At 46.2% G+C, this 23325-nt stretch overlaps 1 protein-coding gene across 1 annotated transcript; it reads right to left on the bottom strand.

Annotated features, from left to right (window-relative positions):
* Positions 1–394: 394 nt before the first annotated feature.
* Positions 395–18999, bottom strand: cxxc4 (CXXC finger 4; the record flags this gene model as incomplete). The annotated part of the gene is made up of 2 exons (XM_079759025.1): positions 395–439; positions 18178–18999. The coding sequence occupies 2 exons, from the start codon at positions 18997–18999 to the stop codon at positions 395–397; spliced, it is 867 nt and encodes a 288-aa protein (XP_079615151.1).
* Positions 19000–23325: the final 4326 nt, after the last annotated feature.

The raw sequence follows: 23325 nt of genomic DNA, 5'->3' as shown, positions 1-23325 counted from the left end.
GGGGGGCCTCCTTGTTTGAACATTGACTTCGTATGATTGTCTATTGACTCCTTTACATAGGATTGGCTGTAAAACATACAGCCACGACACTGAAAACACATTCATAGACACCGAAAATATACATTATGATACTGTCAAAAGGTACAATAATTACACAGGAAAGGAAATTACAGAGTTAAGCCAACACCGTAATGTTTTTATCTTTTGTCCACCCTTCTGCTTCCCTCTTTGAGTCTGGTGGGTCGTGAGGGGGGCGGGGGGGGGTTAGGAGGGCGTTATGGGAGGGTTTGGGGGGAGTTTGTCAAGTGCTTCTGGCAGAGAATAAGAGTTCCAGATGCCCTCCTTCTGGATGTCCGGGTGGGGGGGGGGGGGTCAGCTCCAGGGCTCCCCTTCTTTAAAAGAACCACCGGAAGGCCTCGCCGGTGTTGACTGGGGTCCGCTGTGAAAGACAGGAGGAGACAAAGTTAAGAAATGTTGTTTTTTGTCGATTCAACCAGAGTTAACTTGCAGTTGAAAGAGAGCAACAATTGGAACAGTTTGATGAACTGAATGGCAGCCTCCGTCTCCACTGAGCGAAACCATCCAGCGACTCCCAATGTGTTCCAGCCCAGAGCCGGCCGGGCCAGTCAAGGTGAAACACGACCAAATCCCCCCCTCACACCAGAAAATAATCACACTGGATAATCACCCTGGATAAAATATGCAACCCAGATTCCCAGGAAGCCATGGTGAGGCATTTAATTATTGTTGGAGCCAGGCGCGGAGGGGCGGTAAGCACGGCACCATTTCAATTTGGTGACGATCCCCGAAAAAAAAACCTCCGCCAGACTGACAGCCTCTCCTTTCAGCTGCTCATTTGGAATTCAGAAACATAAAATACCAGGGTCTTCCAGCAATCCCCATGACCAATTAGCACATTTTACGTTTTTCCATTTTTTTTTGGTCATTGTCGATGGGGTGTTGGAGATAGTGGGGGGGCCCGGTGGATGATCACAGCCGAAATCGTTTTAGTCGGCGCGAAAAGGCAATTTGACATTTTAATAACAAGAGTCATCGGTGACTTTTTTCAGCAGCATACTGATGAGTGCCTTAGAGCGAGATAAGCGCCTGCTCGGAGGGACGCGTGTGGTGAACCCAAAACAGAGCCACATATATATATATAGATAGAAACAGACGCAGTGTATTCCAATGAAGGAGTGACTCCTGACTAAATATAACCTCTGAGTGGAATCCAGTTGGATCATCATTTCAGTGATGTGAAACAGTGAGAGAGAAGGAGAGAAAGAGAGAGAGAGAGAGAGAGAGAGAGAGAGAGAGACAGATGGTCGGTAAGGTAGGTAGTAAGCTATGTGGGCAAGTGGATGGATGGATGGATATATACTCTACTCAGATGAAGTAGGAAAATTACAGGAAGGCAAGGAATTCTAAATGGAAAGTATTAAAATGAAAGGTCTCTGGGCATCGGCCTGTATGCCTAATCTGAAATCCGAAGATGTAATCAAACAAACACCAACGTCTACAGCGACCAGCCAGCACACCATCAACCAAACTAAAGGAGAAGCAGGCTGCTCCAACCCTTCACCCAGACACATCTCCCTGGGTCCCCCAGATCCGAGTCCGACCCCTGCAGACGGGCCCCCACACCCCGGGTCTGGAGGCGCCGGACCCCGGATATCTCCCCCGTGCTACGAGCAGGGGGGGGCAGAAGACGAAGACGGAGGCGGAGGGGAGCTTATCTGGGCCGGTATTGATCAGCGGTGCGAGGTGTCGGGCGTGTGCCCGGGCCGGGGGCCGTAACCGTGACGACCAGGACGGGGACGTGCGGCGCCTGTCTGTTTAGTAAAGACCCGGCGCTATCGATCCTCCTCCCCCTCGCCCCGGCTCCGACGCCACTGCCGTCGCACTGGAGGTGAGGGTGGTCCGCTCACAAGGAAGGCTCAATTAGCCTCTGTTGTCTTCTCACCCCTCACACACCTATCCCCCCCCTCCCCCACCCCCCCCTCGTCCCCTGACTGCACCCCACACTCACTCCTTTAACACCTGGGAGGTTGAGAGAGAGAGAGAGAGGGAGAGAGAGGGATGAAACTAAATGGAGGAGAAGCATTGATGGTTAGAGAGGTAATTGTAGTTAGGTGGGTCGAGAGAGGGAGAGAGAGATCATAATGAATGTGGTGAGGAAATGGGTGGTTTGGGTAGAAAGAGGAGTTTTAGTGGGTGTGAGTGAGAGGGGATAGCTGGCAGCAGAGAGAGAGAGATAGAGATAGAGAGAGAGAGAGAGAGAGAGAGAGAGAGAGAGAGAACAGAGAGAAGACACTGATAAAGGGGAGGGATAGAGAGCGAGCACACAGAGTGTGGGGAGGAAATGGGCGGTTAGTGACAGAGAGGCTGAAGTAGGTAGAGAGGGAGAGAGACAGAGAGAGAGAGGCAGAGAGACAGAGAGAGAGGGAGAGAGACAGAGAGAGAGAGGGAGAGAGACAGAGAGAGAGAGGGAGAGAGACAGAGAGAGAGAGGGAGAGAGCAAAGGGAGAGCAAGCGGGCTAAAGGTAAAACAAACAGGTTCCAGGGGTGAACACCGACCGGGACAAGGCTCACGATCTACCCCCCTGTCCCTCTCCCTCAAACACCGCCTGACGAAGGGGCGCCCTGACCGGGAGCACCCACCCACCAGGGAAGCTAATGTCAACACGAGACATTACCCTTTTCCCGGGCACCCAGGCCCCGAGCCCCGAATTAGAGCGAGCGCAACACGGAGACGACAGAGAGAGACGCGCATAGACCACTTCCCCTTCAGCGCCTGAGTAACCTCCCCCCCTCCCCCCCGCACCCCCGTCTGGCGGACGGTTATAGAGAGCAGGAGCGGCGGGAAAACACAATGTTAGGATACCGGTCGGATTTATTTCTCCAGTCTAGAAGAGAGAAGAGAGTAGAGCGTCACTGTGCAGCCGCCATGACAGGCCTTGATGCTAACAGAGCCTGGCAGGTGTGGGTGATGCCCACGCCGTGTGCATTCTTGCCTGATTGAGGGGATGGGTCAGCGGGGGGGAGGTTGGGGAGTCGTCGAGGGTCTGAGTGGTGAGGTGATTCATCAGCGAGCCTGCGTTCTGACGGCGTCCGCCGAGCCCAACGTGTCAGCGTTGCCTCGATTACGCCGCCGCGCCGCGCTATGCTACGTGCTACATGCTAAGTGCCACGTGCCCCCTCTGCTCCGCCGTACATAAATCCACGCCGTAAACAAAGAAAAATGACCCTTCCACCGCACCTCCCGGGGAGAATTGCAACCGCATAAGGTGCATTAGATACGATAAACACACACACGCGCGCGCACACCCACACATAAGCATCCACGGCCACCTTCAATTAATCATCCACATGGTAATCATGCAAACACACACACACACACACGTCGCACGTCCCACATCTTAACCACAGACCCAGCACCGCTGCTGCCTACCCCTGTGAACCCCCACCCCCGCCCGGGGGTGTCACGGCGGGCCGGGCCCAGAGATAAACCACTCAGGGCGATGAGGGCGATAATGGGAGACACAGCAGCGCCTCCAAATTCAATCAGCGGCGCGACGTCAGGCTGGATGAGCGTAAAAGTGAAATATGCTCCACGGCGGGCGGCGCCGTCGCCAGTGACGACGGCGTGTCTGTGAAAGGACGTTCCCTCTCCTGCTTTTTTTTCTTTCTCTTTTGTTGAGCCGTTGCCCCCCCCCTGGTCCCCCCAGGTTTGTGCCGCAGTTCGAACCACAACAAAAGGGAAAGAAGAAAAAAAAGCAGGAGAGGGGAAAGGAAAAAAGGAGAAGAAATAAAAAGCAAGAGATAAATAAATAAAAGGGAATAATCGGGCTTCCACCACACCGTTCCACTCTGCCCGCGATCCCACCGGCATTCTCAGCAAACGTACTTTAGCGCAAGACGGTGAATAAATTAGCCTTTTGAACTCGGGGTGATTGCGAATGTGCCCCCGGTTTCTCTTGAGACGTGTCTGACGCTAACCTTCAGCAACCCCCCCCCCAGGCCCTGTCAAAGGGATTCCTCCTCCATCTGACACACACACACACACAAACACACATGCATGCACACACTGACACGCACACAAACACACATACAACCACACACACTAACACGCAGACAATCAAACACACATACAAGCACACAAACACAGATACACACACACACACACATAGATGCACATGCACAAATACACCCACACACAGCAACAAATAAATGAAATCTTCATCCTCCTGCCGAGAAATTTCCATGAATCTTTGCAGTGATGGGAAAAAATGGAGGAGGAATGGATGGGAGGCAGAACATTGAGAAAGTGGAAAACAGGAGAGGAGAAAAGGTAGGATGAAGGAAAGAAAAGAAAAGACGAAAGGCACAAAGCCACACTGGACTGATTGAATCCCAGTGAATGTTCTGAACATGTGGACCACACTTTACCCAGGCATGGACATTATTTATTAACAACGCTTAATTAATACAAGCAACGCTTTGAAAAACTATTCTGACAGACCTCACGAGTAATTAAGTAAGCAAACAAACAAAGTAAATAAATAAATTACACCCCCTTGTTTCTGACACATGGAAATTCTCCTGCACACAGACCGACTGCTCCATCTCCCTCCCTCCCTCCCATTCATCCCTCTCTCCTCCCCTCCCTTACCGAGATATACCTGCACATCTGTTAAGATATATCTGTACATCTATATAAAGAACGCACCATATATTCTACGTATAGAATGGAGATGTAATACAAAAAACAACTACGGCTGACAACACATTCTACCTATAGAATGTATACCAAACAACTACGGCTGACAACACATTCTACCTATAGAATGTATACCAAACAACTACGGCTGGCAACACATTCTACATATAGTATGTGGACCAAACAGCTACGGCTGACAACACATTCTACCTATAGAATGTATACCAAACAACTACAGCTGGCAACACATTCTACATATAGTATGTGGACCAAACAACTACGGCTGACAACACATTCTACCTATAGAATGTATACCAAACAACTACAGCTGGCAACACATTCTACATATAGTATGTGGACCAAACAACTACGGCTGACAACACATTCTACATAAAGTATGTGGACCAAACAGCTACGGCTGAAAGCCGACGCCGAGTTCTCAGCTGTATAGCATCACAACGTTATAGATGAGCCTGACTGTATAGCTTTACCTTCCACGGCGGTTGGGGCTGATCTCCCGCGCTAAGGGGGAGCGAGGCTAGGTGTGGGAGCTAAGTGCACATGTTAGCGCTGCGAAGCAGGGCTCTGGGAGCAGTGGAGGAGTTTAGGAGGCAGGCGAAGATTTAGGGCCGATCTCTCCGGGGCCTCAGGGAGGGCAAAGAAATATAAATAATAAAAAAAAACTTTCAGCGGTGCATTCAAGCTCACCTGATGCGTTATATATGGGCCGTCACTTTATTCTGCATGAATATTGGGGCGTTGCCAAGCGCAGGCCTGCTAGCTACAGTAATCCATCACCGGCACTCTTACCGGCACATGGGGCTGGGCGTTAGGGGGGCGGGGGGGAAATCTCATCTCGGAGCCTGAAGCCAATATTCTCGCCACCCAAAACAGGTTATAAAAATACCCCACCTTTGCCAAGGCTGCTAGCCTGGATGGAAGCCCTTCTACAAGTCCAGATGTGTATTCTCGGCAAAGCGAGTACCGGGAACCAAGAAACCTCAAAGTAGGCCGACTACGATTTTTTTCCCTAAACGTGACTTACAATTGCATTTTATACAAATACAATGGCAATAAGCATGTAAATCCACTAAATGCTCCACAGCAGAGATGTTGTTGCATAGGGGACAGTCCATTCATTTCTTACAGGTTCTAATGGTCTCAGTTTATTTGTAATGACGATGAATGCACTGAAAAGTGTTTCCTTGTTCTGCAGGTACAACTACTTTCGACCAAATTGCAGCAGCGTGCATCTGGGTAACATTAACATGATGTTCTACAAATCTGGCCAATGACACATCTACATAAAACTAGGCCGCCACAGTTCAGCCCTCACGTCACCAGCCATTACCACAAGTATTTTAAGGTCACATTGCAAGGGCTCAAATAACCTTTTGCAAATGTGCATTTGTTATTTAAAAATGGCTTATAGCACTTAGGGAGAATGTTTTGGATAAAGTGTTGGGAATCAGGCTTTTATTATAGTTCAAGGATTTAAGCCAACAATTATCCCATACTGTAAGTGCTGCCCGATACTGACGATCCAGAAGATTGTCAGTATCTTCTGATACTAAGATACCACAGTTTACAGATGTAATGGGGTTGAAAACAAATCACTTGGTTGAAAACAGCCATCTTGGCTGGAACCAATCAGCTTGGTTAAAACTGAGCTAGGGTCAGGAACTTCCCCAATCAAACCTCATGTGCTTTTTAAATCTAGGGAAATCCTATGACCAGCTTCCTGGAGAAATCCTGTCAGAGGTATACGGTAACATGTGCTGCTGCTGCTGCTGCAGCTCTGCTGGGAGCCATTCAGTGCTTGTAACACTTAAAAGCGGGAACCATGTCTGCATGCTCAGCATTAAAACAAACCCCCCTCAGAATTGGGCTTGGTTTTCCGTCAGGCCTGCGATTTGTCTACCTTCCTGGTCGTCGTGTTTCTCCTGGGCAGGATACGAATATGTACTTGTTTTTATTCGCAAGGGTAAAGGAAAAGGGGGGAGGGTGGGGGAATATTTGCGAGATTGATCGGCAGTTAGGCGGAGTGGCTGCCATCATACAGGAGTAGCTACGGACCGTGGCAGTTGAAAACCAAAGCTCTGATAATCTAAATTCCTAACTTCACCTACGGTCACACGCTTTGATTAGCGACCAAAAGCCACTCTCGGCAGACACAGGCTGCCGATATAGGTGAGCTCCACAAGGACGCCTGCGATGGGAAGACTGCCTCTTCACAAAGACAGCAGCCAGACAAGGGGGTTAGGGCATCTGTTAACTATCTGCTAAGTACGCCACCCCCCCCGGGCACCTTTTCCTTTGGCGGTGTACCAGGTACAGCCGACTGGGAGGAAACCCCAGGGCAGGCCTCTGAGCCGCTGGAGGGATCATGTCTCCCGCCTGGCCTGAGAACACATCCGGATCTCCCAGGAGAAGCCGGGGTAAGCTGATAGGGCGACGGAAGGCGGCTCCACTTACACGACGGGTACCTCAACCCTAACAATTTGGAGTGTATTCCAAGGCTTTCTGAGTATTTTTTTGCATCTAATGTGATACAACAAAACATTTTATATTTTTTGAATAACATCCCAAAGAATTGGTTATTTTCTCCTTCCCAAAAAAACAAAAAAAAGCTGAAATTTCAATTCAAATCTGGTACTCCCAGTGCAAATTTCATATCATGTGGACAAATAAAATGTAAAATAACTGTTGAAAGGAAAAACAGCTATTTTAATCATCTGGAGATTGATGTGTTGACCAGCATAACTTTCTTACTTAATTTTATCTTTGTTTACTTTTTCTCTTAAAAAAGCTGCACAAATGCCATGGGCTCATCAACCTAATGTTGGCATTTAAAAGAAAACTTAGGTACACCTTTTTCCCCATAATGACATGGTGATACGATGCAAAGCTCCCATCTTCTAAACTAAAAGTCTTGGCTTACGCCAGAGAGGTCCAAGCAAATCAAGCTAAGTGTACTGCGGATGTTTGTGAGTAATGAGGAATTTTGGATTTTTTATTTTGCTGACAAGGCACATATGGGCAGAATTGGAACAGGGGAAAGCGTGATGGCGATGAGGATGGAGGGATGGAGGCGGGGTTGAAGTGGAAGACGTGAGCGGGTCACAGAAGGGGGATTAGGAGCTGAGGCGCGAAGAAAAAAAGCAAAAACCAAATCCATCTCCATCTCAGAAACATCCTAAAGCTGATTACTTACTTCAGCCTCTCTCAGCCATTCCTCCGTTCAATAGAGAGAGAGAGGAGGGGGGGGGGGGGGGTAGTGAGAGAGGGACGGAGGGTAGAGAGAGAACGAGAGGCGGTAGCTAGAGAGAGAGAGAGGCAAAAAGGATAATGCAATGCAGGGGTATGAAGTGGTCGGGGACGGGGCGAGCGAGAGCAATTAGCATAGATGCAATTCCTGCACGGTCCTTTGACTTGATATTTGACCTTCAAGCAAGCGACTTGCCAAATATCACATGAGAAGCACAGATGGGCCATATGGCAGGGAGCCGCCGGGGGCCCCGAACACTGGGTCCCTCCCATGCTGCCGTATGCTAATGGGGGGAGTGTAATTACAGTACTCTATTCCTCCAGGAACCACCGTTTCTCTCCCCTTTTATCCAAATAGATTTGCTGGGGTTGGAGCGAGCATGTGTGGAGCACCTAAAAAATAAACACCATACTGACACACACCGCACATCCGTAACACAGGTCTGGGAATACTTCGGGGTATAAAATTAAGCGAATGGTATGTGCCTATGCGTTTCAGCGTCTTTTTGACGTTATCATTATGAGAGCTTTATAAGCATGGTGAGGCTTAGCAAAGCCTGCCCACACAGACAGAAGCGCTGCAAGCGGTTCTGGGCGGCTACTAAGTCAGTAGCATCGCTAGCCCTACTGGGCGGTTTCTAAGGCAGAACCATCGCTAGCCCTACTGGGTGGTTACTTAAGTCAGAAGCATCGCTAGCCCACCAGGGCGGTTAGGGTTACTAAGTCAGAAGCATCGCTAGCCCTACTGGGCTGCTACTAGAAACTCTGACATATTTTATGTGTTACGCGTCCTTGGACAACTGGGGACTTGTAACGATCGTGCAGAAGCACACGCAGTTCAATTCATAGTACAACAGAGGGTCCGCGTCAGCCTGGCGTTCCACATACACTCCTTTCTTGATCCACGCTCCGTTACGGTTAGTGGCGGTATTGACCATCACGATGTCGGCCGATGGCCATCAAATATCAGGTAGAAGAAGAAGCAGCATGCGCATTAGGTATTTTCATCTCCCTCAAGCTTTTGTTCGATTTCACCGCCAGGGGCTCGACGTGGTTTGGCTCTCTTGATATTGTGTAAGTGATGAAATATGTTAATGTTGGTGACGGCAGATCTCCTGGCTGTCTCAAAAATAAAGTGGACATTTTGTTATGAGGAGCATGATGCACAGTCGGAGTGCTTGCTACGTAAACAGTCTGAGCTGACACAAGTGACGGACTGCGAATGGACATTCGCATAAACGACCCCTCGCCGCTCGTGCGGATGGCGTCATTAACGTTATGTGGGCACACGGACGTGCACAGTCTGAATCCGGTGTAAGACAGTAGCATTGCCAGCCCTACCGGACAGGTTGTAGAAAGAAGCGTTGGATAGCCTTACTGGATGGCCACTCCAGACATGGGGGTTACACGGTCACTGTGAGGATCACTTAGCTTCTGCCATTAGCTACAATACATCCCCAGCTCCAATTTAAATTAGCTACCAGCTAATGTAGCCACCTTCAAGTTAAGCAGCACCCTTTGCTCGCAACCCTGCTAGTCAAAGCTGACACATCTAACCCAAGGGGAAGGGGGGAGGGGGTGTAAGGTGCAAGTGGTCTTGTGGATGAAGGGAAAGGTGATGGTGGTGGTGGTGGTGGCAGGGGGAGGGGAAGGAAGCTAATTTCACATGCAGGGAATTCAGGAAAGTGAAATGTAAAATTGTACACTGGGTGCGGACGGGCAGCTGTCGAGCTCGGCTAACAAGGCTGTTTGAACATACAGGAGGGGATTGGAAGGAGACGGTGGTGGTGGCGGTGATGGGAGGGAGGAGGCTACTCCTCGACACACAAGGAGCACGAAACCGGAGGGATCGGGGGACGGAAACGCCTGTTATTCCCCCAGGGCGAGCTCGATGGGGTAACATCGCTGAGAGACAACAGGGGAGCTGAGGGAGAGAAGCCTCGTGGGTGGAACGGAGACTAGGTCTGAGGGTAGCGCAACTTGCTGGCAGTCGCATGAAATGCAAGAATTGAAATGCAAAGTAGGAACACACTTTCTTGTTTCCAGCAGATTCCTCAGCAGCTGTGTGGGAGCCGTTAAACTCGGTGTAAAAAAAAATATATTTAAAAATAAAGCTCTGCATATTTACCCTCCCCGGATCAATGTGATATGTAGGTGAGCGGGACACGCTCACTTAGCAACAACCTACGACCAAGTTACTCATTAATATTCAAGAGAGCAGGGCACAGAGTACACACGTTCTAAATTTATATGACTGTAATGATGCCTGTGGATTCTTCCATAGAATATAGAAAACTTACTTTAGACCATTCTTTAGCCTATATAGGATTTATCCTGAATAGCAGAGTAATTGAAAAAATATTCTAAAATTGAAAAAAGTGGTAGAGATTTTTTACACAAACTATGAATTGAGACAGTGAACATTGATTACAGAATAGGTTTTGAAGGCCGCTTTTGAAAAACGAATACATGCTGAGCACAATCCCCATTGATTTCTTGTTTGAACTCACCAATGATCAGCCAGTGTCACAGCACACATCATTTCCTCAGAGTAGTAGGAAGTCTTTCCATTTGATAAGTAAAGTCGGACAGAAATTTCCAGGAGTAATAACAACTATCGCAACTATCAACAACGTAACGGTTCATCTTTCTGAAATGACAAAATCTTTTATTTTTTGAGCTAAAGGGAAACATAGCTGTTGATGTCATCAACTGACACATGGTAAATGCTAGCATTAGCGGCCGGACACTAGATTCTGTCACCAAGTCTTTCTCAATCTCTAACCCCAGGGTTTCTAACAGCGGAAAAAAATTAACCCAAAACAAACCTTGAAATACCTCGCAAAGCCTTTCCGGGCATAGTGTCAGATGGTTTTCATGAATTATTCAGAGGTTGGAAGCAGAGTCACAATAGAGACGGTGGCGGCATACGTGGATTTGATCGGGAGAAAAAAATTCTAGACCTATACTGACCAGGTTCCACTCAATCACTGCTTGTCACTCACACATTTAATTCCACAGTTTCAATGAATTTTCATGAATAAATGAACGAATGAATGAACAAACATATGCTATTCATTCATTCATTCATTCACGAATGAATGAATAGCTTACATTTGTTGCTGCTCGAATCAACAACCCCATATTCAGGTGACTCTTTAGTTTTTTATCATGGCTGGTATTTTTTAATCATCAAAAATTGGGCATTTCTTACTATTAAAGTGTTTATAAACATCATCATAATTTACCATCTTGAAACTCATAATATACAATGAATCAAATTATTTGAAGATTTGGGAATGCAGCTAGTCAACTCAAATCATGAAATTAGTTCTAATCGTTTAGAGAAGGCTTCAGAAATTAACCATACGTCTAAGAATATACCATATGGCAGTAAACCATAATGGCCCCCGAGGCCATGCTAGTCATCAATGAATTATCAAGTCAACATCATCTAGCTGAACAGACCAAACCCAGGTTTAGTCTCACTGCAGAAATAGCTTGAGTATGATATTTAAAAAAAAAGAGGTACATTGAAACCCGCCTACTCTAATGAATAAAAAATACTAGGTTTTAGAGGTAACAGTGAATTAACTTATTTGTCGTCTTAACAATATTAAAGAATAAAATACTATAAAATAAAGCGTCTGCAACCCCCTCTCTCCTCACTCATATGTTTGGCCTGTGGTGTTGAGGCAATGTTAATTCTTAGCTTCAAAGCCCTTATTTTTTGTATAAATAAGTCTCGTACGGTATACACACCAGAGCCAGAAATCGCAGAAACATTCAAACCACTGCCAGCAACCAATGCATTTATGACAGACCTTTCGCGGCTGACATATTCAGGTCCGCTATAACGGCGAGATACCTTTTTACCTCTCAGCCAGAGCCAACATCAATAATTCACCGTCATCCGTTAAAAGATTAATGTGCCACACATTAACGTCCTCGCGCACCTGCACTTTCACGCTGTCCAGCTCCCTCTGGGCGGCCTTCCACCACACGCACACACACACACACACACACGCACACGCAAACCAGCACATATGCATTCACATAAACACGCACACAGATGTGGTCATGCTCGCACACAACCGCCTACATAGAAACACACATGGAAATATGTGCACAGCTCTCACTCACACAAAAAAACACACACACTCACACACACACACTCTCACACCAAACACCCACACACTCTCTCACACCAAACACACACACACACACATACAAACACATACACGCTCAATCTCTCACCCCAAACACACATACACACTCAGCCACCAACACCGGGTTCACTTCTCCAGGTGGGGACCAGGGGATGTTAAATCAAACGAGGGAGCCATCAGCAACAGGCAGCCCGCTGTCAGGGCAGTATCCCAGGCACCCCTGCTTCCCTCCAAGCCCTGATTAGGGACAGTGGTAAAAACGATGAATTGTTTAACGCACCTATAGACCCGGAGACGGCCAGCCTGTAAGTTGAAGCCGAGACGTCGGCATTGACATGGGACTGGTGGCGAGGGGCCAGAGCTAGCCAACTAGCCGGCTGCTATAGCCGGGGTTGTGTGTAATTAGGCAATGGGTGTGGTGGCGGATCGGACGGGTGAAATCCTATTGTCTTGACAGCAGCTTACGGCTGCCCTTTGGGGCGGCGTGCGGTTAGGTGTCTGACCCCGTTAAAATCCCCTCCCCTCGTTTTTTATTTTATTTTTCACACTCCGCCAGACCCCGGCTGCCAAATTAATCTGCAGTTTTAAAGCTTGAATAAATCCAGCGAGATAAAGATCGCTAGATCTAAAAGCCGTCTGTCCCTCCCGCTTCGGCTCCGAGCCCTCTTTTTTTTTCCTTTTCCTTTTTTTTTTATGTCTCCCCCCCCCCCCCGACTCTCCCTCCCCCCTTCTCTTCTGCCCCACAGAGATTGGCTGTGAGCACTCAGTGTTATCTCCAGGGAGCCAAAGGTTGTGGGGTGGGGGGCCTGGTAGTGGAGGGAGGGTGGGGAGCAAAGATTTGTCCTTATCTATTCTGAGCACACCTAAAACAAATTAGACCTGGCTGCTGTTGCTTATTTGGCTCCCTCGCTCGCCCCCTCGCTCGCCCCCTCGCTCTCATTAAGGGCCCGGGATCCGGGCTATTTTCCTCAAGGTCCCGCTTCCGACCGTCTTCGGAGTGGGAGGGGGGGTGGGGGGTCTTTTATCACAATTGCGAAGGTTTCCGCGCGGCCCTGGCACCTTTTCATTTCACCCATTTCATGTGACCACAGCACATCGACACAAAGGAGACAGTGAGAGAGAGAGAGAGGGAGAGAGAGAGAGAGAGAGAGAGAGAGAGTGTGTGCGTGTGTGGTGAAGTAACTCCTCGTTTCCATGTTTTGAAGAACAACAATACTGGCCATTCAGGTTCCTTTCATTGAGATGTATGCGCCTCCCTTGCTGCTCCACGCTGTGTCTTACACTGAGCGTTTTGAAAGCGTAATCTCAGCGTTTGTTTATCGGGTGATTTCTGAAGCCACTCCAGTATGGATGGAGAACTGAACGCAGTTTGGATGTAATAAAAACTAAACTAGTAGTTTAGCAGAGGATTTAGGGTTATCAGAATGTTTCATGGGTTTATCTTCCCACGAAAATAACAAACTTGTTGTGAGATTATTTTGCTATGGGAAATGTAAATTTTTGGATTTCAAATATCTTAGATGTATTTTATAATCAATGTTCCCTAACATACAGTAGAGGTTTATATTGTGACTAGAGAATTGTGTTACATCGAATGCATAGCATGGGACCCCCTGCCATGGAGCTTCCCCACATTAGTGGCTGGTCGTATTAGAGCTATGTTAGCATCTAGTCATATTAGAGAGGCTAGACATGTTAGCGCCTAGTCATGTTAGAGGCTAGCCATGTTAGAGGCTGGCCATGTCAGCATCTAGTCGTAAAAGAGGCTAGCCATGTTAACATCTAGTCATGTTAGAGGCTAGCCATGATAGTGGCTACCTTGGCTATCATGATCCTCAGCTGCTCCCATGGATGTAGAGGCTGCAAGGAAAAGGAAAGGCACAAAAAAAGCCATTCAATGTTGCTTCAATGTATCTGGTGCAATGTGTCTTTACGTACATTTATGTTCAATCAGAAACCAACAAGTTGAAATTCCAACCGCTTCCTAGTCTTCATGACTCTTCAAATCAGTTGCATTACAGGTTTTATATAAAAAAGAGAGTAATAAATAGAGTTTGCATCTACTCCTAGTCAGGACCTTGGTGCCTTCAGCTGTGCGGTACGTAAAAGGTGGACGCTCTCCGGAAACGCTCAGTTAGAGAGCATGGTCTCACATTAAAACAGCAGAAAGAGAGAGAGAGAGTGGTGAAGACAGAGAGTGGGGAAGAGAGAGAGTGAGGAAGAGGGAGAGGCAGAGTGCTGAAGACAGAGAGTGGGGAAGAGAGAGGGAGAGGGATATTGGTGAAGAAAGAGAGTGAGAAAGAGAGAGGTAGAGTGGTGAAGATAGAGAGGGGGAAAGAAAAAGAGAGAGGGAAAGTGAGAGAGGGAGAGAGATAGAGGGAGAGAAAGAAACCCAAGCCTGCTGGTGAACAGCATCGCATAGTGACACCAGGGCAATCCTCTGGGGTCTTGCATTAGTGCGCTAAATTAAAGGGGGTATTAGATTAAATTGGCTTTCCGATTTCAGGGGTGTGAGTAAAATTCTGATTTGCATTTTCCACCGCTGCTTAAGATATAATTAGTTCAGGGTGATTCCCATGTGAAAAACACTGACAGCCACATTTAAATAGCTGCCAGTAGCTTATCGTCTCTTCCAGGGCTAACGGTGCAGTCTGCAAATGTTTATCTGTATGTGTGTCTGTGTGTGTGTGAGAGCGAGAGAGAGGGAGAGAGAGACAGAGAGAGAGAGAGAGAGAGAGAGAGAGAGAGAGAGAGAGATTTAGAGAGAGAGAGAGAGAGAGAGAGAGAGAGAGAGAGAGAGAGAGAGATATTTAGAGAGACAAGAGAGAGAGACAACAAGAGAGAAAGAGAGAGACTGGAGCAGACGTAGGCTAGGGGAGACTGTGTATCTTGTAGGCTGCAAAATCTAAATTTAAATTCACTCAAACAACCTTATTTTGCACAGTTTGGCAAACCCAACATTAAACAATATCATACTATAACTATAAAGTGTATCCTATGTGTAAAAACAACAAGGCCTGAACCGGATTCCGTAATTACAGAGTCCTAAACAACGATTACAGGTTGAGAAAATCCCATAATAAGAATTAACTGAACTCACAAGAAGGAAACCCTTTTCCGTCAAAAGCAGGTTTGGATTTGACTTGTGGTTCTATCCCACCTCTCTGTAATTCTAACTGTCTTGGCAAATGGATGTTTTGCACGGGGGGGCCACGATGACTACCCAAACATTTCGCATGCAAGGTCGCCTTCCGGGCCACCTGTTAGGAGACACCTGTTCACGCAGCGCACCCCTGAGCGAGCATCAAACACGCTTCCTATTACTAGAACTAGAACAAATAAACTTCCCAAACAGCACTTCAGTCAGGTCTGTAGTTAGAAACCACATCTAAGCCTCCTCAGCTCTTGAGCCTGCATGGCTTGTCTGTTCAGGTGGGGAGGGCGGGTCTTCATTTTGTTTATTTCATTACCCCTGATGCAACGGCCTACGATAAACGAATGGTACTCCCGCTCAGTAACTCATTATGTAATTAAGCAGACAACCAAAGCATCTTACAATGAAAACATTTTGTATTTCATTAATGAGCAGGGAGTGAGGCATCTCACCGACAAATCCCTACAGGTAGACCGCAAACATCAGGGTCCGTGAAAGGTTCTGGGTGGCTTTTGGCTGGCTGTCCAACACCCTGACCACAACACTATCTCTAGAGTTATTCCTTCCTGCACCCCAGCGTGACGGCCTGATGATTATAGACCAAATTATTGTCACATACACTGTCCTGGTATCTTAACATAGTATGGCATGGTGAGGGGTAGTGTGGTGTGTGGCGTCGTGTCTGGTATGCTAAGGTAACGGATACCCGATAGTTTGGTTTGAGCGCGCTGGGCCATCGTATAGGTTACAGTCCGTACATAGCTCATACATACTTCACCAGCAGCGCGTGTGGCTGCACAGCGAGGGCTGGGATAACAGGGGGCATATCAACGTGTTGATTGCGGGCGGCTAACACACTCGGTCCGATGCGGTCAAGGCCGCGGTAATGAGGTGATGATTCCATGGTTTCGTCACTACTTTCTTAAAAATAACTTGAATAAAATACTTAATACAATTTTTTTTATTGTATATATTTAACAGAAACAATTCTTATTTATGCGTTATAAGTGTGTGTTTGTATGTGTCCTAGGAGGGCACATTGGAAAATAAGCATAAATATCATCTATACAGGCGCCATATATTAATTAATATTCTCCTTGGGATGAAATTCAAACCAGTCGAAGGTGGTTTGGTTGCTTTGGTCAGCAATCAATTTGACCGCACTGTTCCTGAAACACATGCGTTAGGGAATGCATGCGTACGGTACGCTGCAGTGAAATAGGGGCTTGCTTAATTCCTCTATCACAACAACAGAAGTTTAAAGCAGTTTACGGGAGATGGTTTAAGTTTATCGGTCGTTTGTAAGACAGACTACTTTGGGGTTTTTGCTCATTGGGGATCATAATCGTTTGGTCATTCATAAGAAAAACATATATAATTATGCCTTCCCATCGATTCTGACTCCAATGAAAAACACAATTCAACCACAGATTTTGTGATGGGTATGGAAATAGGATTGTTTCAGGTTTAGTTATGGACAATGATAGGGTATCTTTGTTTCTGTCCATCAAACTTTCCTGTTTCATTCAATGAATGTTCTTTGTTCTGTGTCCCAGTGTATGTACTACATGCTGCATGAAATACTGAATGAAAGTGAATGAATGAATAATGACACCGCATCTTTATGGTTCCTCATCAATACATAATCAATGGGATGCACCAGCATATAAGCCCATCTTGACAATGTTATGAAAAGTGCATTATCAATAAAGTCTTTTCAATTTCTCTGTGTGATTAACGCTTATGAAAGACTCATGGGAAAAATAAAGTACCAATGTCAATCATATTCAGGACTTGGATTCAAGATACAAGGTGTTTTTAGATGAGTGTGTTGCATTTTAATCTATGATTAACCTTTTTTTTTTTACTCATTGTTTAATCGCTTAATTAACAAGGTAATTGTCTGGCCCTCAAGTTGTGTTTGTCGGTGACTCAACGCCATATATGCTTATGTCACGTAAGACCCAACGAAACAGCTCTAATAGAGACACATCCATAGCTTTTTATTTACCTTCAGTTTAAGCACCAGATAAGCAAATGCCATCCACCAAATCCATCAATTAAAACATACCAATTATTATGAATCAACATCCTGGCCGTCTCTTTCTCTCACCTCTACTGTCGCTAATAATTCACCGCTATCTATCCCTCCACCTTAGCGCCACTGAATTCTTAGGCCCTCCGTTTATGTCCTATTGATATGCACCACTCACTAGGCTGGGCCATAGTTGGCCATAATGGCCCAAATGGAATATAAAATGATTTCACCTCAGCCTCATATGCACAATCAATTCATATGGGATCACGGGGAAGAGGATCCGTCTGAATGGTCCCCCCCCCCCCCCTCACACCTCCCTCCTTCACCCAGCATACACTTGGGAGGTGTTTTGAGAAACACCATCAGCGGCCCTGCCATCACTCTCACCATCTCGCCGTGGTCGGACGCTGAGGCTTTGTGGGATATTGATTCTCCCCATCCAGAGACGGTTTCCATAATTGGTTAAAATGACCGGGTGCAGAGAGGGATGGCTTTCTGCTGAAAACCATTTCCCAGCCCTGCCTGGAGCTGAGCCAAGCCCTGGGTTGTTCGGATGTGTTCCAGCCCCAGCCTGACTGGCAGCAATTAGGGGTGTCTGAGCCAAGCTCAGCTTGCGCTCCGCACAAACACCCCTAATTACTGCCAATTAGGCTAGGCGGGTAGGCAGATTTGAGAAGCCGGGGGGATGTTCAGGCATGGGTGGGCATGGAAACAATTTTCGAGGGCTTAGAACGTGACTGGATGAAAAGGTTAATGCTTTGGAGTGCGAGGGGATAATAACAAAAGAAAGGGGAAGCAAGAGCCCCCCCCCCCCCCCCTAAGTTCTCACCTCCAGCGACGAGCCCGGCTTCTTCTTCAGCTCATCGCATTTCCTAAATTTGCAGATTTGGTGGCCGGTTTTGCGGTTCCGACAACTGCTGCAGACGCCACAGTTGATGAGCCGCCTGCAGGGCGCGCAGACCCCACACCTTTTCCTCTTCTTCTTCGCCGGGTTTCCACTGGATGCAGAGGAATTATTCTGTGGGCAGTCTGCCAGATTGGCAATTTGAAACGCACTGTCTGTAACGGCTGCTGAGGCTGCGGGGGAGTGAAGGGCTGTCATGACGATGACCCCGGGAGGTAATGAGATGCCCCCTAAAGCCGGAATAGCGGAAAAAGTTCCAACGCGTTCTGGGAGATTCATTATCTCTGCTTCAGCAGCGCCGCATTTCAGCTTGTTCATGCATTCTCCTGCTAAAGGTCTGCAGTGTTCGGGGGATAAGGTAGAGAGGAAATTATTATTTGCCATTTGCAGCGACTCTGGCACCATGCCAGGCTTCCCCGGCCTCTGGGAGTCGTTTCTATGCATGCTGGTCCTATTAGGGTTTATTGCCGCTGATTTCCTCCCCCAGAGCATGGCGTTATCGCAGTTCCAAGGGGACATGCCAATTCTGGCGCTGGGGAAAATGGGCGTCGTGATGCGGGCAATCTTGGCAGTCTGTGGAAACGCGCCATTGGTTTTGTAAAAGTTCGCAAAAGACCGGTACCTTTCCATCTCGGCATTATAATCCAAAAGCTGGCTTAATCCACCATCCTGAAGATTATCCTTCAAGAGAGAAAGGTCAATGTTCTGTCCGTTTTCGATGCAAAGCGCATTGTTTATACTCGACATGGCTGAGGCGGGGGGTTGACAAGGTTCACTGGGAGGAATCTGAGGTCTCGATGGCCTTGGTCAAACTGAGGGTGGTTACATGCGATGAGTGACCATCCTGGTTACTGGTCTCCACTGCTGAATTAAGAAATGAAAGAAACAGAGAAAACAACAACAGTTACATATAAACAAGGTAAGAATCCTCACCCAAAAGTACTTTTGGTCTCCAAGTACCTCCACTTCTCCAAATGGGGAATAACTGGGGATTTCAAATTGAATATTTGGGGAGCTGGATCATATCATGTGACATTTTATAACAGATTCATATCCCCCTAAGAATAATACGCGAGTAATAACCCACCAACGTGTCAGTTAAAGAGACAAAAACAGAGGAATGCAAAAAATGGCCGACTTTAAAGATGTTGTTTTTCTGGCCTCTTGGGATTCATTGTTATTTTAGAGGGAAGTCCCGCCACTTATTTTCCCAAACTGAAATAAACAAACAAGACTCATCAATTAAAACATTTAAATGATTTGACATTTAATTTATAAACAACAACATTCCCATAATCAGGAAGTAAAGAATTTTCCTATTTAAATAAAATCCCTGACAACCAACCATGCTATGAAATAGTCAATGATAATTATCCATCTATAACAAGGTGGTCATAATCAGGGCAGAGCTCTGGGTGGCAGGAGACCGCCGGTTACATGATTTCAAATCATCGATCTAATCTAAACGGTTAGAGTGGCCTCTAGACGTTAGCATGGACCCGGCCGCCCCCTAGGTAAATGGAGTATCAGGGCCGGAACTGTTCCATCTACCCAATGACAGACGCTCGCTGAATCTAAATCCAGACCAGGGACCACTCCAACGATGGTGTAAGCCCAAAGGTGTAGGGTGAGCGTTAGGAGGCCTGTGTGAGTGTGTGTGTGTGTGTGTGTGGTATAGGAGCCCCACTTACTCTCCCCACCAGTCTATCTAGATTTGGTTTGCAGAGATAAAAGCCCATTAGACGCACATATCTCTCACATATAGGTCCATTACCACTTTTTCCTCGGTTTTCCTATTTTGTTACTCCTGAAGCTGATGCGTTGCTGGGAACATTAAAGCATCACGCATATCTCTCTCATGCATGTCCATTACCACTTTTTCCTTGGTTTTCCTATTTTGTTATTCCCAAGGCTGATGCAGTTGCTGGAAACATTAATGCTTTTAAGATCACTTCCAAGAGACTTCCTTAAAACGGTCCAGGGTTGTACACAGAAACACTGGCAAAGGACAGATCCCATTGTGTGGCCCTGTGACAGCCATCTGAATTTTGCAGTAGAAGATGCATATTTGATTTCTTGTGAAATAACAGTGAAATAATTCTGGCATGGCAATCTAAATGTGTGCCTATAGTGGCATAGTGGCACAGGCATTAGTGGCAAGCTGTTGACTGTTTGACTGGAATTGTTTAGAGTTTTTTGTTTTCTTTTTACTGACTAAACTTAATATAAACCAGAATCATAATCCACATTCTGAATGTGTTGCTTTAATTTTAATGCTCAATCCCAACCACCAGAGCTAGCCACCAGTAAACACAGAAGCTACCCTTAATGACCGCCTCTCTGCACGGTCATTATTACTTAATCAATTCACCCCCGGAGCGAAATAAGCAGCCCGAAGGCAATCAAGTCACGGACATTGATTTTCAGCCTGTAAACAAAGTTTAGAGAGACAGGAATGCTCAATACTTTAGGAGAGGGTGAGAAAAGAGAGAGAGAGAGAGAGAGAGAGAGAGAGAGAGAGAGAGAGAGAGAGAGAGAGAGAGAGAGAGAGAGAGAGAGAGAAAAGAAGAAGAAGAACACACAGAGTGTGGTGAGTCAGAGAGAATGCGATGGAGAGAGGGAGATAGAGCGAGAAAGGCGAGGGGAGCGTAAGACAAGGGAAAGAGAAGAAAGAAAGTATAGCGACGTCCGATGACGAACCATTGTGCCGCTGCAGCACGGCGCTGTTAATTTTAGCCAGGCTAGTCTGTCGAAGACGTTCAGATCAAAGGTCGGGCAAAGAAAAAGAAATAAACGTGAAGAGACGCTTGAACGGAGGCTCCAATTAAACAACGATCAAAAAATAAATAAAGCTGACATTGCCCGGATTACTTGGTAGCTATTTGAACATAAATAAAAAATCGAGACAGTGAGCAAAGCCGTGCGTAATATGAGGAAAAGGATGAAAAGGAGAAACACTTACCGAGGGTCCTACTGTTGAGAAGAGGCGGTATAGACGCTACCAGTCTGAAACCATATAGCGACACATTACTGCCAATTTCATACGGGGCAAAAATATTGCAAATAAAAAAAATCCAAAGAAGACCCAAACGCACGAGGCGACGGAGACAGGGCGCTCAAAACAACACCATTATTTTTTTTACTCCCGACTTTCTTATAACGTTCACAAAAAGTAGAAAAAAGGGCGCAAAACGCGTGTTAAATATCAAGTAGGCGTGTTGAAATTGCGGAGGGGTTGAGGTGTTTCCTCCTGATCCGGAATGTATTGTGTAGCTTAGTGCTGGCTCGGTCCGCGGCTCCTGTCGCTGCGTGTGGCTGATTGGTGCTGAGGTGAGGAAGCTGAGATGCGGACACCTACTGATCATTGGCTGGAAATTACTATAGAAACACGAGGAGAGCAGGGGAGGGGGATGGCTCAGGGCGCCCTACAGGGAAATATCGTTGGGGAGATGCGACTTAACCTTTTGTCACTTTTTTTCTCTATCTCTCCTCCTCCCTCTCTCCTCTCTACACAATCTTTCTTTTTCTATTTTTTTTCTCTTCCTTCGGACGGTATGACGAAGCATTTAGAGACGCTTGTCATTTGGTCGTGGCGCGTCCTTTAATAAGGATTTGCGGATTTGCGTGAGAGAGGAAAACTTGTCAAATTAATTTAAATGGAGGCGCCCAGTGATTAAGATAAAATACCTCCGTCGGGTTGTTTTTCTCTCCCCTCCTCCTTCCTCCACCTCCTCCTCCTCGCGGAGCGACAGCCGTAATTACTGCGACCTGCGTTCACGACCAGGGGGATTCATCAGGATAATAAATCCTGCCTGCTGGCCACGGCAGCCTTCAGACTCCCACAGGGGAACAACACGGGCGTGCACGGCACATGTACTCCGGGTACCCCGTGTGTAAATACGTTCATTCATAATATTATTAGAAAATGGTCCTCTAACGCCTGGTGTGATGTGATTTTTACTCGAAACTAAAATGGAGAATTAAATTAATGGCTTAATTAATCAGTAATTATGGTAAACTAAGATTTCAATTTGAGCATATTTAGCGCGACTTAGGAAATGCGTCTGCGTATAGGCTAATTCATAGGCTAATAGCGTACTCGTCTCACATGTAGTCCGATACGCTTACTGTTAAACACCTATAACTAAGAGTAAATTGTCTCTAGGTAATACTAGGCTAGCAACCAACGCAAACAGGTAGCCTGCACAAAGATGATTATAACCCCCATACAGTGTAACAAATGTATGTTGATAACAGTTCAAAAAAAGATATGTTGTGCATCCTAAGTAGTAGGCTACCATAGCCTATTATATTCATATGGTTATGATAACATGCTATGATAGAAAATAGTTAAAGACCGTGGGATATCTAATATATGATGAATACAGTAGATTGTAAGCATGCTATTTTGATTTACTGGGAATAAATGGTGATGATGGTGCACCACATTGTCACTATCTACCTGCTTTGGGATTTAATCTTATTGGACAACAAGTTGTTCTTAAAAGGTTTTCTGCGAGTCATCTTTGCATCGCCATGGTTAACAACATTGGAGCAAAGTTAGGGAGCACTCCATTTGTATCAGCCTTCAATGAAGTGTTAGTTATGAAAAAATATGTTTATAGGTTTAATGTAGTTAAAATTGGTCAGTTCAGATAGTTTTGATATCGTATCCAATAGAACATAAAAATGCTGATATTATATTTGAACCACTCTACTAAGGTTGTTGTCTTTCAAAAGATGTGAGGCAGTGACCTTATTTAGTAGATTAAAACATTGCAAATTGAATACAATTTCTGAGTATAGTATAAGCAGTATAGTTTTAACATTAGCTGTAAATATGCATTAAAGTTTCTTGACACATTGGTCAGAAAGTGGCACAATTGGAATTTAACCTTGTTATCAAATACAATGAAATATTGTATTCAAAGCTAAAGCCTCGCATATTGAATTTAACTTCCATACTCCAATCAGAACAAGTCAGTAACTTCCTCTATTCACATTTATGTATTAAATGAGATTGAATGCATTTAAAACCATAATCTGCAGCACTGGAATAACGCGAGAGCAAGG

This window comes from Pollachius pollachius, assembly GCF_949987615.1.
Source record: "Pollachius pollachius genome assembly, chromosome: 2".
In the NCBI taxonomy this organism is placed as follows: Eukaryota; Metazoa; Chordata; class Actinopteri; order Gadiformes; family Gadidae; genus Pollachius; species Pollachius pollachius.
This window is presented reverse-complemented; position numbering and strand designations above follow the sequence as displayed.